This window comes from Bos indicus, chromosome 4 (assembly GCF_029378745.1).
Source record: "Bos indicus isolate NIAB-ARS_2022 breed Sahiwal x Tharparkar chromosome 4, NIAB-ARS_B.indTharparkar_mat_pri_1.0, whole genome shotgun sequence".
Classification (NCBI taxonomy): Eukaryota; Metazoa; Chordata; class Mammalia; order Artiodactyla; family Bovidae; genus Bos; species Bos indicus.
This window is the reverse complement of record NC_091763.1, coordinates 105,227,192-105,244,351: the sequence shown is the minus strand read 5'-3', so window position 1 is coordinate 105,244,351 and position 17,160 is coordinate 105,227,192. Positions and strand designations below refer to the sequence as shown.

The 17,160-nt window shown below is 40.0% G+C and overlaps 1 protein-coding gene across 2 annotated transcripts in view; it reads right to left on the bottom strand.

Annotated features, from left to right (window-relative positions):
* Window positions 1-17,160, bottom strand: part of AGK (acylglycerol kinase) — a 100,636-nt gene that overhangs the window by 16,955 nt on the left and 66,521 nt on the right. For both annotated transcript variants that reach the window (XM_019959198.2, XM_070788273.1), the window contains exons 10-11: window positions 6,074-6,153; window positions 3,145-3,202 (exon numbers count right to left, since the gene is read on the bottom strand). In XM_019959198.2, the coding sequence (XP_019814757.2) occupies window positions 3,145-3,202; window positions 6,074-6,153 (138 nt within the window). The remainder of the gene's footprint in view (window positions 1-3,144; window positions 3,203-6,073; window positions 6,154-17,160) is intronic.

The window sequence follows — 17,160 nt, the reverse complement described above, 5'->3', positions numbered from 1 at the left end:
ACCTCTTTATAAATGTGTTTTCATCTGGACCTCTGTTTTATTGCTCCCCTGTCTCAAGGAAAAAGGTGTCCCTGCCCCTGTCCGAGGCTAGTCCAGGGCTCTGATCCACTCCCTTTCTCTTGCTCACGGACTTGGCCGAATCAGTCATGTTTTTGGTGCCCTTTCCTCTCCTCCCATTCGCTTTTACTTTTGCTTCAGGGAGAAAACACATGAACAGCTCTCTAATTAAAAAAACAAAACAAAGAACCCAGAGTGCTCCACTGACCTGTATTTCTCAGTACCTTCTGCTGTTTTTAATCTCCTCTCCTTCAAAGTCAAGTTTCTTAAAGGAGTGGCTCTGCTGCCTCCAGTTTTTACCTCCGGTTTACTCCTGAACTTTCTTCAATTTGGCTTCGGCCCCTCCACCTAACACGTTACCAAACCTGCAGGGGTTGCCAGAGTCAATGGATCCTTACTTTCCTCTCTTTATTTTGCTCTTTGATGCTGCTTCTTAAAACCTCGCTCTCTTCTGGAAGTTCTCTCTTTCATTGGCTTCTATGTCAGTACTTCCTCCCAGAGTCTCTCTCTGGATTTTCTGGGCATCATTTCGGGCTCTTTAAAATGATGGGTTACTCCTGCCCACCTATTCTCAACAGTAACTTCAACAAACCCATAGCTCAATGCCACTCATACACTTACGACATTTAAATCTATTTCTTCAGCCCAGATATCTCTGAATTCCAGATCTAAGTCATAATTGTATGACTTCACTGGTCTATACCACCGGTAATGTTAAACTCGATACGCGCCAAACTGAGAATTTCACCTTTCTTCACGAATGTGATCCAACTCTGATATTATCAGCATTCACGGAAAACTCTAGTTACCAAACTCTAGCCCCTCGAGCCAGAGACCTGGGACTACGCCCTTGTCCTGCTGACTGTCGAGGATTGTGCCTCTTGAGTCAATGCTCTGGGGTCAAGGTTCACTACTACCACCTTGGCGAGACCTCATCTCTCCTCACCTGGATCGTGTTAGCAATCTTCTATCTGATGCCTTTGCCTGTTACTACCAATGTCCAATCTCTCGTCCATTCTGCTGCCAAACAATTCCTTGCCAAAGTGAAAGCCTGCTCCTGTCATTCCCCTGCTTAAGATCCAGTGACCCTCCAGTGCTTTCATGATAAAGGTCAGATCCCACGTCAAAACCTGCAGTCAGCCCGCAAGCCACTCCACACTGGCCATAATTAAAGACCATGTGACACCTCTCTGCCTCCACACATCCTGACCCCTGCACTTGGAATGCCCTTTAGTATATTTTTCAAAATTTGGCTGAAGTGTCACCTTCTCTGGGCTGACTCTACTGACCTTCAGTCAGAGGTAAATGCTCCTCCTCTGTGCTTCCATCTTATTCTTTCCTGCTTCTCTCCTAGCACTTGCCAAACTGCTGATTTACCAGGCCCTCACTCCTGGCACGTGAACACTTCTTGAGGGCACGAGACCTGTCTTATTTGACCCAGTAGTCCAATTATACAGCAGGGCTTGCCACCCAATAGGTACGCAATCACTGTCTGCTGTTGAAATGATAGAAACAGTTTATATGGTCCCAGATTCTAAACTTAAATACGGAGCTACTCTATTTCTTCCTGAATATTTCACCAATGAAATTATTCCTCCAAGCAACAGCAGTCGTGCATTTTACTCACACAGTTCGCCTTAAGCATAGAAAGTCCTTGCTCCCCAGCACTCCAAGTTCATTTTAGTAATCACATAGATTGGTTACCCCTAGTACTTTAATGGCTTTGTTAATGAATAACTGGATAGCTCCAGGTAAAGGGAGCTATATTTTATAAACGTTTTGCAATGGACATACATTACTTCTTTAATTTCAAACCCATTCGATACTCTGAATGTTAACATTACATAGAACCAAACTCTTTACTACATTGAAACTTCATCTGCCAATTTTCAGATTCAAACTGTAAATATACTACTTTCATGTGCATAAAAGCTCAACATGGTACGTAGTACAAGGTAACTGTGCCTCTTCTATTAGCATTTTCATTAACATACACTGTTGAGTTTTTCTCTATGCCAATATTCTTCATTGTATAGCCTATAACAGCATAGCCTGATAGACCTTTCTCTTATGATGGCAATGGTCTCATACTTGTACTGTCCAATGCAGCAACCTCTACACATATTTGGCTAGTTAAGCATGGTTTGAAGCACAAAGCATTGTTTGAAGCCTACTATATTTCAGTTCAGTCACTCAGTCGTGTCCGACTCTTTGCGATCCCATGAATCGCAGCACGCCAGGCCTCCCTGTCCATCACCATCTCCCGGAGTTCACTCAAACTGACGTCCATTGAGTCAGTGATGCCATCCAGCTATCTTATCCTCTGTCATCCCCTTCTTCTCCTGCCCCCAATCCCTCCCAGCATCAGAGTCTTTTTCAATGAGTCAACTCTTCACATGAGGTGGCCAAAGTACTGGAGTTTCAGCTTTAGCATCATTCCTCCCAAAGAACACCCAGGGCTGATCTCCTTTAGAATGGACTGGTTGGATCTCCTTGCAGTCCAAGGGACTCTCAAGAGTCTTCTCCAACACCACAGTTCAAAAGCATCAATTCTTCGGCGCTCAGCTTTCTTCACAGTCCAACTCTCACATCCATACATGACCACTGGAAAAACCATAGCCTTGGCTAGATGGACCTTTATTGGCAAAGTTATATCTCTGCTTTTCAATATGCTGTCTAGGTTGGTCATAACTTTTTTTCCAAGGAGTAAGTGTCTTTTAATTTCATGGCGTATTCAGATACAAATCTTCAGTTAGCTTCTCGATACTAATATAGACACATTTGCAAGTAATTAATGAGATATAGGTCACTGTGTTCAAGGTTTGTTTGGTTAAGAGTGAATGAACAAAGGGAAGTGAAATACTAAAATGAAATTAAATATGGGCTTGGTAATAGAGAATAAGTTGGCAGATGAGAAATATCAGAACAGGAATGCTTTCTGGATTTGTGTGTAAGTAAATAGGCCCCATTTTAGGAGCATGCCATATACATCTATAGCAAGAAACTTTTAAAAATTCCAAATACACACATCACAAAGGAATAACAAAATACCAGAGGTCAAATGTCAATACTGTAGCCTGCATTTACCTTAAGAGTGCTGAAAAAGTGGGCTGCTTTGGTTTTTAGAGGCCCAAGATACCAGTACCTAAAAAAGAGCAAGATAAAAATCTGATTAGACTATTAAGAAAACTGTCAATGTGCTAGATACCATTCAGGACAGATAATACATTAGAATTACACCTCTACCAGAAGTGTCTGCTCTGGAGGTTTGGAGATTGTGGTTTAGCATAAAAAAGTATTACAGTAAGTTTTTAATCTGCATTTGAATACCACGTCAAACAGAACATAATTAGTTATACATCAGCTAAATCCTTGCAATTTATGAGATATATAATCAGAGTCTTCTTGAATCTCTAAATTCACAGGTATCACTGTAATATGTACTTTGCACCGTGGAACACAGTTAAGTTCACATTCTGAATGAGTGGAGAGTGATAAAGCCACGAAGAGATGCGGGTGTGGGTGCTAATGTATTACTCGTGAGCTGAATGGCTGCATGCTGTACACCGCGTTCTCTCTCAACGCACAAACACACAATTAAAATCTGTAAATCAGCATCATTCCGCATTACTCATGTTATGCAGCTTCAACATGGGAAATGGAAATCTGGGAGTAAAGAGGGTCTACTTCATATTGCTAAATTCCTAAAAGCTACTGAAGAGAAAAAGACGCCTGGTTGGATTTAGAAAAGTAGCATAAAGTAGACTTCTCTCTTAAAATGTCTCTTTCACCTACCAGCCCATCTTAACTGCTCCCTATTCAATTCAAACCAATATGCACTCATTTAGCACTGACGATGTATATGGAGGAAACAGAAGCAATATCATCAGTACAAAATTCTTGCCTTTGCGGGCTTCTGAGAAAACAAGGCCCCCAAATAGAATAGACGATGACAAACAAACATATTTCTATGACATGGTATGAACGGATCACTATTTACTGGTGAGGAGAGTCAAGAAGGCGCAAGAAATCATTATGGGCCTGAAATCACTGGAGCAGCCACACCTGCACAACCAATGACCCAAGAACAAAGTGAGGCCGTGAGACCTAGAAAGCTGGGCTGGACGCAGACACAGGGAGGCGGCAAGGACATCATTCTAGGCAGGACAGGGGCAGCAGCACGGGAAGCGCTTAGAGTAGTTGCCAGAGCAAAAGCTTTAAACAAAGACACAGAACTCGGTAGTTAGGGATGATGACGGAGTAAGCTTTAAACAAAGACACAGAACTCGGTAGTTAGGGATGACGACGGAATAAGTTGGTCTGGAACACCAGAGTATGGAGTTTAGCCATCCAAGGAGCAGAGCAGAACCATTCTAACTATTATCCCAGTAAGCACCACAAGGCTATTAACAACCGCTTTGATCATCTAATGTTTTGGTTTCTGTTACTTTGTTTGAAAGCTTACTCGATGCTTTGCTTCTTTTCCAGGGTAGCCAGACAGAAACACATCCCAGCCAAGGCAGTTTATTTCTAAACTGATTTAGAAATAAATAACTTTATTCTGAACTGATACTCTGCGAGGCCACCTAGGAAATGGCTTGTTGCACCCCCACTGTTTCTCCCGTAACACACAGAGCAACTCAGCAGATGGTTCTAGTCCAGGTACAATAACAGCCAGCATTTTAAAATTCCATGTTCAGAAATCAAACAGAATATGGGTCTGGGTGTGATATTCCTCAAGGGCTGACCTATGCTTGTGCTGAACACACTTAGAAAGCAATGTAGGACTTCCCCAGCAGTCCGATGGTTAGGACTCTGCACTTCTACTGTAAGGCGCATGGGGTCCATCCCTGGTCAAGGAACCCCACATGGTCAGGGAAGATCCCACATAGCACGTCGTGTGGCCAAAAAAAAAAAAAGAGCAATTTACTCTCATCAGACTTTCTCAGGGGAAACTAAGCAATTCCTCATGGTAAACCGCTGTCACGTGAGATTACAGATCAGATACAAGGTGACTTGCAGAATGAAGATAACCATGCATACTTGGAAACAAAAGAACGCAGTGTGTGATGTAACTCAGTGGTCTCTCTCCTTTGACAGTCCACTGTCAGGAACCTCATTAGCAGGAATAACCATGTGGAACAAATGAGAGGAATATCTGTAAAGAAAATGTGGCGAGAATGCCTACAAAGTAAAGAGAGCTTTCTTGATAAGAGCTGTGTGTGAGCTCAATCATCGTTCATTTACACTACACTCAAATTGTAAGCATGTTGTCAAGAAGAGGTAAAGAAAGAAAATAACGCCCACCAGCTAGGACTGAACTTCATGCCCTGTCTCCTCCAGCCCCACCTCAGGAAGCCTTGCCCACGCGGCCTCTCCATGGCACACAGCACAGGGCACACCCTCTTTCTGAGCTGGCAGTTATATGCTACACAATGAATTCACCAAAAATAAGCAGGTTGCCATGAAAAGCCACCAGCAGCCCTCTCATGGCCTCCTCCGCAGGCCTGTTTCTTCCACCTTCTGGCATTCCCAGGTCTCTGCCTTTCTCCCTCCTCTGAAGGAGGCAGCCTGGGGTCGGTGAATCCACCAGGCCTTCAGAAAGAACACCTCTTGGGGGAAAAGGGGTCTTCCGACCAGGGCTGTCAAAGCTCCAGGAGGCTGCAGCCCCAGTGGTGCCTTGCACTTGGCACCCAGCTAAGCAGGCGGTGGGAGGAGACGACACCCAGTGTCCCTCTGGTCCAGCTGAGCCCCACCCCCGGTCAAATACGACGTCTAGAAAGAGAGGTGGACACTGCTCATCCTGAGCTACCACTCAGCCAGCGTGGAGGAAACTGGGACTTCCCCCAGCCTCTGTGCACACAGAATGTAAACTCCACTTCTGTTATTCATACACAATTCAACCGCTGGGCCCACCGCATGTATTCCGAGATCACTGTATACTGAAACCTCAAAGACGGGGACAGAGTAAGAAGGTGTTTAAAAACCACCACTGGTTAACCCAGTGCCCTTCTACCTGCTAACTGAGACGCCAGCATCTCGGAAGGATCCCCATCGAAGGCCGGTGAGTGCAAACACAGGCTGTTCCTTTTCACCCTGGAAGTTAAATACATTTCACTTAAATTAATGACAATAACCTGGAACTCTCTACAGGTAAGTAGCCAGAAAACGTTCACGGCCTATGTTTCGTCAAAATAAAATTCCAAAAGGGATGTTCCAAATTTAAGAAATGAACTCTTTTGAGTGCTCAGTAAAAGTACTGAAATAAAATGAAACTAACATTCGTGTATTAGGCCTCGTGAATCGGTTGGCAAGAAAACATGCTATCATACTTCAGACTGTAATCACTATGCTGATTCTTGGACCAATTAATCGGGTCAGCCAGAACTTCTTCTCTCACATGTACTTGTCCGAGGTAATTTAAATCTGTGTTCTCTATGGAGGGCCAAGAGTGGTCAAGCAAGATCATCAGAGTTCTGGTATGTACTCCAGAATGTTTCACCTGAGTCTCTGAAGATACAGCCAGGTATTTGTCATAACAAATCAGGATGCAAAGTGATTCGGGTTTAATTCAGTGCTTTATGGCCAAATACTGCATATTATAATCACCAAATTCTAATAAATCAGTGAGTTTAGCAATACCTATTTTAGAAAATAAACATTAACAATGCCACTGCCTCTAAGAGTCTATACTCCATGCTGGGCTTTTTTCTAGAAGAAAATATACACATCTGAATTTTGAAAGGGACATTCCCTATACCTCAGAATTGCAGCAAAAGCCCAAAGGTTCCCCCACATTCTAAAGAGAGCTGCCAACTGCTAGACACAACTCCACAGAATTTGCTAACCGTGCACAGAACCAGGTCAGTTTCCACTGTGCCATCATCAGAACCAGTGTAAGCAGAGTAGGAACTGGAGGAGACTCTTGGCACTCTAAGTTGCTGGCCGAGAGAAAGTGTCTTAATTCTTCTTAGGAGAGGACATCTGTCCCGTTTTCACTCCTGTTCCCACGATGCTGAAACAAGCAAGGCTCTTCTAGGAGAACCACACATAAACAGGGCCAGCCTTCAAGGAAAAGACACTGGCCTCTCACTCCTTGGCTGTCTATCGATTGAAGCAAATTTGCTTTTCTGCTCTCTGTACCTGCTTGAGCAAGAGAAGAAACAGTAGAGGGAAGAGAAAAATAGTAGAGCAAAGAGGTGATGTTAAGATTACATCATGACGGGCAAGGCAAGGATGTATTAGTCTCCTGGGTACCAAGTGCATGCTGTGGAAGATAGCAGGGCCTGAGTCTTTCTCACGCTATTAATCATTCATTTAATCATTTTTTCCATGAATCATTAAGGATATTTATAGTATATTAGGAACTAGCAATAAAAAATGTCTGTCCTCAAAAAGCTCAAGGTATAATGGGGGGATAGACAGACACAGACAATAAGAACATGCAGTAGGTCCAAAGAATAAAGATATGTACCAAGTGTTATCAAAGTACAGGGTGGGTGCCACTGTATGAGTGAGAGAACAGAGCAGACAGATGGTCAGGGAAGCATGACGTAAGTTCTAAGACAACCAGGCATTTTAAAGAATAATGTAAAATCTGAACAGCCTGATGACTAGCTAGAAGGCTGAATCAGTAGAAACCTCTCACCAAACAAAAATCCAGAACCAGACAGTTTCACTGGTAAATTTCATTAAACACTCAAAGGAGAATTAACACAAATCCTTCTTATACTCTCCCAAAAAACAGGAGGGATTTCTTCCAGACTGACGGTATGAGGCCAGCATTACCCTGATACCAAAATCAGACAAGGACAACGCAAGAAAATTAAAAGCCAATATTCCTGACAAATACAGATGTAAAAACCCTAAACAAAATATTAGCAAACCAAATTCAACCATACATTAAAGGGATAAGACCATGATGAAGTTAAGATTTATTCCATGGATGCAAGGATGGCTCAACATCTTCAAATCAGTCAGTGTGATTTGACACATTAACACAAAGGGTGAAAATCATACGTTCACCTCACTAGATGTAGAAAAAGTATGTGATAAAATTCAACACTAATTTATGATAAAAAGAAAACAAACCTCTCAATAAAGTGGCTATAAAGGGAACGCACTTAAGTATGGGATAAAATTCAACAATGATTTATGATTAAAAAAAAACTCAATAAAGTGGGTATAAAGGGAACACACTTCAACATAATAGAGGCCATATATGACAAGACCACAGCTAACATCCTATTCAACAGTAAAAAACTGAAACCCTTTTGTCTAAGATCTTGAACAAGAAAGACAAAGATGTCTACCCTCACCACTTTTATTCGACATAGTATTGGAAGTCTTAGCCAGAGGAATTAGGCAAGAACAAGAAATAAAGACATCCAAATTGGAAAGGAAGATGAAAAACTATCACTATTTACATATGACATGAGAGACGTAATAAACAAATTCAGTAAAGATGCAGGATACAAAGTCAATACACAAAAACCTGTAACATTTATATGCACTAATAACAAATCATCAGAAAGAGAAATAAAGAAAACAATCCTATTTACAACTGCATGAAAAAGAATAAAGTACCCAGGAATAAATTTAACCAAGGAGGTGAAATTTGAAAACTACGTGGCATTAATGAAAGATGCTGAAAGTGACACAAACAAATAAGAAGATCCTCTGTGATCCTGGACTGAAAAAATCATTGATGTTCAAATGTCCACACTACCCAAAGCAATCTATAGATTCAATGTAATCCCTATCAAAATTCCAATGACATTTTCAAAGAAACAGAATAATCCTAAAATTTTCATGGAACCACACACACACACACAGAAATGCAAATAGCCAAAGCAATCCTGAGAAAGAAGAACAAAGCTGAAGGCATTACAATTCCCAGTTTCAAACAATATTACAAAAGTGGTAATGATTAAAACTGCATGGCATTTGCATAAAACCAGACACAAAAATCAGGAGAACAGACTTTAAAAGCCCAGAAATAAACCCACATATATACAGTCAATTAACTTGTGATAAAGGAGCCAAAAATATACAATGAGGAAAGGACAATGTCTTCAGTAAATGATGCTAGGGAAATTGGCAGTCATGTGCAGAAGAATGAAACTGGACCATTAGCTTATACCATATACAAAGATTAACTCAAAATGGATTAAAGACCTGAAATAGAAGACCTGAAACAATAAATTCCTGTAAGAAAATGTAGAGGGTAAGCTTCTTGACATAAATCTTGGCAATGATTTCTGAATCTGACACCAAAAGCAAAAGCAACAAAAGCAAAAATAAATAAGTGGGGCTGCTGCTGCTGCTAAGTCGCTTCAGTCGTGTCCAACTCTGTGCGACCCCATAGATGGCAGCCCACCAGGCTCCCCCATCCCTCGGATTCTCCAGGCAAGAGTACTGGAATGGGTTGCCATTTCCTTCTCCAATGCATGAAAGTGAAAAGTGAAAGTGAAGTCGCTCAGTCGTGTCTGACTCTTAGCGACCCCGTGGACTGCAGGCCACCAGGCTCCTCCATCCATGGGATTTTCCAGGCAAGAGTACTGGAGTCGGGTGCCATTGCCTTCTCCATAAGTGGGGCTACATCATACTAAAAAGCATCTGTAGAGCAAAGGAAATCATCAACAAAATGAGAAGGTAACCAAATGATTGGGAGAAAATGTTTGCAAATCACATATCTGATAAGGGGTTAATATACAAAATATAAAGAACTCATACAACTCAATATGGGGAGGACCTAAGATGGCGGAGGAGAAGGATGGGGAGAACACTTTCTCCCCCACAAATTCATCAAAAGAACATTTAAACGCCGAGTAAATTCCAGAAAACAACTTCTGAATGCCGGCAGAGGACATCAGGCACCCAGAAAAGCAACCCAAGTCTTTGAAAGAAGAGAGAAGAAATACAGCTCCACCCACCAGAACACCAACACAAGCTTCCCTAACCAAGAAACCTTGACAAGCCACCTGTACAAACCCACACAGAGCAAGGAAACGCCACAATAAAGAGAACTCCACAAACTGCCAGAATACAGAAAGGACACCCCAAACTCAGCAATTTAAACAAGATGAAGAGACAGAGGAATACCCAGCAGATAAAGGAACAGGATAAATGCCCACCAAACCAAACAAAAGAGGAAGAAATAGGGAATCTACCTGATAAAGAATTCCGAATGATAGTGAAATTGATCCAAAATTTTGAAATCAAAATGGAATCACAGATAAATAGCTTGGAGACAAAGATTGAGAAGATGCAAGAAAGGTTTAACAAGGACCTAGAAGAAATAAAAGAGAGTCAACATAAAATGAATAATGCAATAAATGAAATTAAAAACACTCTGGAGGCAACAAATAGTAGAATACCAGAGGCAGAAGATAGGATTAGTGAATTAGAAGATAGAATGGTAGAAATAAATGAATCAGAGAGGATAAAAGAAAAACGAATTAAAAGAAATGAGGACAATCTCAGAGACCTCCAGGACAATATTAATCACTACAACATTCGAATCATAGGGGTCCCAGAAGAAGAAGACAAAAAGAAAGACCATGAGAAAATACTTGAAGAGATAATAGTTGAAAACTTCCCTAAAATGGGGAAGGAAATAATCACCCAAGTCCAAGAAACCCAGAGAATCCCAAACAGGATAAACCCAAGGCGAAACACCCCAAGACACATATTAATCAAATTAACAAAGAACAAATATTAAAAGCAGCAAGGGAAAAACAACAAATAACACACAAGGGAATTCCCATTAGGATAACAGCTGATCTTTCAATAGAAACTCTTCAAGCCAGGAGGGAATGGCAAGACATACTTAAAGTGATGAAAGAAAATAACCTACAGCCCAGATTATTGTACCCAGCAAGGATCTCATTCAAATATGAAGGAGAAATCAAAAGCTTTACAGACAAGCAAAAGCTGAGAGAATTCAGCACCACCAAACCAGCTCTCCAACAAATACTAAAGGATATTCTCTAGACAGGAAACACAAAAACAGTGTATAAACTCGAACCCAAAACAATAAAGTAAATGGCAACAGGATCATACTTATCAGTAATTACCTTAAATGTAAATGGGTTGAATGCCCCAACCAAAAGACAAAGACTGGCTGAATGGATACAAAAACAAGACCCCTACATATGTTGTCTACAAGAGACCCACCTCAAAACAGGGGACACATACAGACTGAAAGTGAAGGGCTGGAAAAAGATTTTCCATGCAAATAGGGACCAAAAGAAAGCAGGAATAGCAGTACTTATATCAGATAAAACAGACTTTAAAACAAAGGCTGTGAAAAGAGACAAAGATGGTCACTACATAATGATCAAAGGATCAATCCAAGAAGAAGATATAACAATTATAAATATATATGCACCCAACACGGGAGCACTGCAATATGTAAGACAAATGCTAACAAGTATGAAAGGAGAAATTAACAATAACACAATAATAGTGGGAGACTTTAATACCCCACTCACACCTATGGATAGATCAACTAAACAGAAAATTAACAAGGAAACACAAATGTTAAACGATACAATAGACCAGTTAGAACTAATTGATATCTATAGGACATTTCATCCCAAAACAATGAATTTCACCTTTTTCTCAAGCGCACATGGAACCTTCTCCAGGATAGATCACATCCTGGGCCATAAATCTAGCCTTGGTAAATTCAAAAAAATAGAAATCATTCCAGGCATATTTTCTGACCACAATGCAGTAAGATTAGATCTCAATTACAGGAGAAAAACTATTTAAAATTCCAACATATGGAGGCTGAACAACACGCTGCTGAATAACCAACAAATCACAGATGAAATCAAAAAAGAAATCAAAATTTGCATAGAAACTAATGAAAATGAAAACACAACAATCCAAAACCTGTGGGACACTGTAAAAGCAGTCCTAAGGGGAAAGTTCATAGCAATACAGGCATATCTCAAGAAACAAGAAAAAAGTCAAATAAATAACCTAACCCTACACCTAAAGCAACTAGAAAAGGAAGAAATGAAGAACCCCAGGGTTAGTAGAAGGAAAGAAATCTTAAAAATAAAGGCAGAAATAAATGCAAAAGAAACAAAAGAGACCATAGCAAAAATCAACAAAGCCTAAAAGCTGGTTCTTTGAAAGGATAAATAAAATTGACAAACCATTAGCCAGACTCATCAAGAAACAAAGGGAGAAAAATCAAATCCATAAAATTAGAAATGAAAATGGAGAGATCACAACAGACAACACAGAAATACAAAGGATCATAAGAGACTACTATCAACAATTATATGCCAATAAAATGGACAACGTGGAAGAAATGGACAAATTCTTAGAAATGTACAACTTTCCAAAACTGGACCAGGAAGAAATAGAAAATCTTAACAGACTCATCACAAGCACGGAAATTGAAACTGTAATCAAAAATCTTCCAGCAAACAAAAGCCCAGGTCCAGACGGCTTCACAGATGAATTCTACCAAAAATTTAGAGAAGAACTAACACCTATCCTGCTCAAACTCTTCCAGAAAATTGCAGAGGAAGGTAAACTTCCAAATTCATTCTATGAGGCCACCATCACCCTAATCCCAAAACCTGACAAAGATGCCACAAAAAAAGAAAACTACAGGCCAATATCACTGATGAACATAGATGCAAAAATCCTTAACAAAATTCTAGCAATCAGAATCCAACAGCACATTAAAAAGATCATACACCATGACCAAGTGGGCTTTATCCCAGGAATGCAAGGATTCTTCAATATCCGCAAATCAATCAATGTTATACACCACATTAACAAATTGAAAAACAAAAACCATATTGTTATCTCAATAGATGCAGAGAAAGCCTTTGACAAAATTCAACATCCATTTATCATAAGAACTCTCCAGAAAGCAGGAATAGAAGGAACATACCTCAACATAATAAAAGCGCTATATGACAAACCCACAGCAAACATTATCCTCAATGGTGAAAAATTGAAAGCATTTCCTCTAAAGTCAGGAACAAGACAAGGGTGCCCACTTTCACCATTACTATTCAATATAGTTTTAGAAGTTTTGGCCACAGCAATCAGAGCAGAACAAGAAATAAAAGGAATCCAAACTGGAAAAGAAGAAGTGAAACTCTCACTGTTTGCAGATGACATGATCCTTTACATTGAAAACCCTAAAGACTCCACCAGAAAATTACTAGAACTAATCAATGATTATAGTAAAGTTGCAGGATATAAAATCAACACACAGAAATCCCTTGCATTCCTATACACTAATAATGAGAAAACAGAGAAATTAAGGAAACAATTCCATTCACCATTGCAACGGAAAGAATAAAATACTTAGGAATATATCTACCTAAAGAAACTAAAGACCTATATATAGAAAACTATAAAACACTGGTGAAAGAAATCAAAGAGGACACTAATAGATGGAGAAATATACCATGTTCATGGATTGGAAGAATCAATATAGTGAAAATGAGTATACTACCCAAAGCAATTTATAGATTCAATGCAATCCCTATCAAGCTACCAACGGTATTCTTCACAGAGCTAGAACAAATAATTTCACAATTTGTATGGAAATACAAAAAACCTCGAATAGCCAAAGCTATCTTGAGAAAGAAGAATGGAACTGGAGGAAGTCAACCTCTACCTGACTTCAGGCTCTATTACAAAGCCACAGTTATCAAGACAGTATGGTACTGGCACAAAGACAGAAATATAGATCAATGGAACAAAATAGAAAGCCCAGAGATAAATCCACACACATATGGACACCTTATCTTTGACAAAGGAGGCAAGAATATACAATGGATTAAAGACAATCTCTTTAACAAGTGGTGCTGGGAAAACTGGTCAACCACTTGTAAAAGAATGAAACTAGAACACTTTCTAACACCATACACAAAAATAAACTCAAAATGGATTAAAGATCTCAACGTAAGACCAGAAACTATAAAACTCCTAGAGAAGAACATAGGCAAAACACTCTCCAACATACATCACAGCAGGATCCCCTATGACCCACCTCCCAGAATATTGGAAATAAAAGCAAAAATAAACAAATGGGACCTAATTAAACTTAAAAGCTTCTGCACAACTAAGGAAACTATTAGCAAGGTGAAAAGACAGCCTTCAGAATGGGAGAAAATAATAGCAAATGAAGCAACTGACAAACAACTAATCTCAAAAATATACAAGCAACTCCTACAGCTCAACTCCAGAAAAATAAATGACCCAATCATAAAATGGGCCAAAGAACTAAATAGACATTTCTCCAAAGAAGACATACAGATGGCTAACAAACACATGAAAAGATGCTCAACATCACTCATTATCAGAGAAATGCAAATCAAAACCACTATGAGGTACCATTTCACGCCAGTCAGAATGGCTGCGATCCATAAGTCTACAAGCAATAAATGCTGGAGAGGGTGTGGAGAAAAGGGAACTCACTTACACTGTTGGTGGGAATGCAGACTAGTACAGCCACTATGGAGAACAGTGTGGAGATTCCTTTAAAAACTGGAAATAGAACTGCCTTATGATCCAGCAATCCCACTGCTGGGCATACACACTGAGGAAACCAGAAGGGAAAGAGACACGTGTACCCCAATGTTCATCGCAGCACTGTTTATAGCCAGGACATGGAAGCAACCTAGATGTCCATCAGCAGATGAATGGATAAGAAAGCTGTGGTACATATACACAATGGAGTATTACTCAGCCATTAAAAAGAATACATTTGAATCAGTTCTAATGAGATGGATGAAACTGGAACCTATTATACAGAGTGAAGTAAGCCAGAAAGAAAAACACCAATACAGTATACTAATGCATATATATGGAATTTAGAAAGATGGTAACAATAACCCTGTGTACGAGACAGCAAAAGAGACACCAATGTATAGATCAGTCTTATGGACTCTATGGGAGAGGGAGAGGGTGGGGAGATTTGGGAGAATAGCATTGAAACATGTATAATATCATGTATGAAATGAGTCGCCAGTCCAGGTTCGATGCACGGTATTGGATGCTTGGGGCTGGTGCACTGGGACGACCCAGAGGGAGGATAGGGGAGGGAGGAGGGTTCAGGATGGGGAACGCGGGTATTCCTGTGGCGGATTCATTTCGATATCTGGCAAAACTAATACAATATTGTAAAGTTTAAAAATAAAAAAAAAATAAAAAAAAAAGAACTCATACAACTCAATAGAAAAAAAGAAGCAATCGAATTGAAAAATGGGCAAAGCATAGGAACAGACATACTGATGGCCAATAGGAAGCCCAGCATCATTAATCAGAAAAGGCAAATCAAACACAGTGAGATAACACCTCACATCTATTGGAAAGGCTATTATCAAAAAGATAAGAAAACAAATGCTGTTAAGAATGCAAAGGAAAGGGAACCTTTGTGAATGCTGGTGGGAATGTAAATTTGTGCATTCACTATGGAAAACAGTGAAGCCCCTTCCCTGGTGGCTCAGACGGTAAAGCATCTGCCTGTAGTGCGGGAGACACGGGTTCGATCCCTGGGATGGGAAGATCCCCTGGAGAAGCAAATGGTGACCCACTCCAGTACTCTTGCTTGGAAGATTCCATGGACTGAGGAGCCTGGTAGGCTATAGTCCATGGGGTTGCAAAGAGTCGGACACCACTGAGCGACTTCACTTTCACTTTATGGAAAACAGTAGGGAAGTTCCTCAAAGGATTAAAAATAGAACTACCATGTGCCCAAGCAAATCCACTTCTAGGTATTTATCCAAAAACAAAACACTCACTCAAAAGATATACACACCCCATGCTCACTGCATCATCATTAACAATAGCCAAGGTACACAAACAACTTAAGTGTCCACTGACAGATGAATGGATCAACTGTGGCACATGCACACACACACATGCAGACATGCTCAATGTTTATTATTCAGTCATAAAATAAGGAATGAAATCTTGCCATTTGGGATAACATGGATGGACCTTGAGGGCATTAGGCTAAATGCAGTAAGTCAGAGGAAGAAAAATACTGTATGATCTCTCTTACATGTAGAATCATTAAAAAAACAAACAAACCTAACAACTACAAAAAAAAAACAAGCTCCTAGATGATACAGAAACCAGACTCATGGTTCACACAGGTAGGAAGTAGTGGGTGGGAAGTTTTTTTTAATGCAATGTAACTATCTTTTTTGATTCAGCATATATACATATGTATATCTGTATATACATCTATATCTATATGAAGCCTGGATTATTTTATCTATTCATTGTAATTTTTGCAGAAATACATAGGAGGTTCTCAACAGTGACCTAAGCACTATATAGGATTCAAAGAGAATGAACAAGGCTGAATCATACAGTATTGGGACTAGGGAAGATGCATGCTAATTAAAAAGAGAGAAACAAACCAGGTCCCTCAACTGAGGAAGAATACTAGATTACAATACAACAAGTGCATACCACAGTGATTTCACCAGTCCTTCTCCTAAAAGGAATGAAAAAAAAAAAAAAAAGAACCTGGATTAGGGAGGTTGGAGAGGAGAGGAGAGAGAAAGGAAAGAAACAAGAGGAGAAAGAGTGCTCTAGCCTAAGGGAGAGAAACAACATTACGTGAATAGTGCGCTGTATCCACGGGGACACTTCCCAAATGTCTTTTAAGATCTTAAGTGTTACATCTGATGATGATGATTCTGATGTCAGAAGATTCCATGCTGAAATAGGTTGGGAAATAGCAAACATATTTGGCTTGAAACAAGTTATGTTGACCGCAGTTCTTCTTAGAGTCTTTCATATGTTAACGTACATTATAAATTTCCAGAAGGAGAAATACAATACACAGTTTTCCTGAATCATTTGTGCAGCCCTCTCTGGAAAGACATCCTGCATATGTATAATATATTCCTTGGGGAAATGTAGTAGAGGCAAGAAGTTCTGAGATAAGTACTCAAGATTTCCTGACTGGTGCTCTAAAACCACTTTCCCTTTCTTCATGTGGGGGAAGAATTTGGGGACTATTCTGTTAAGACTAACTGAAAAGCCTTGTAACCTTAAGGTTCCACAGACCTGAGGTGCTGTTCTAGCAAGTGGTATAAAGGG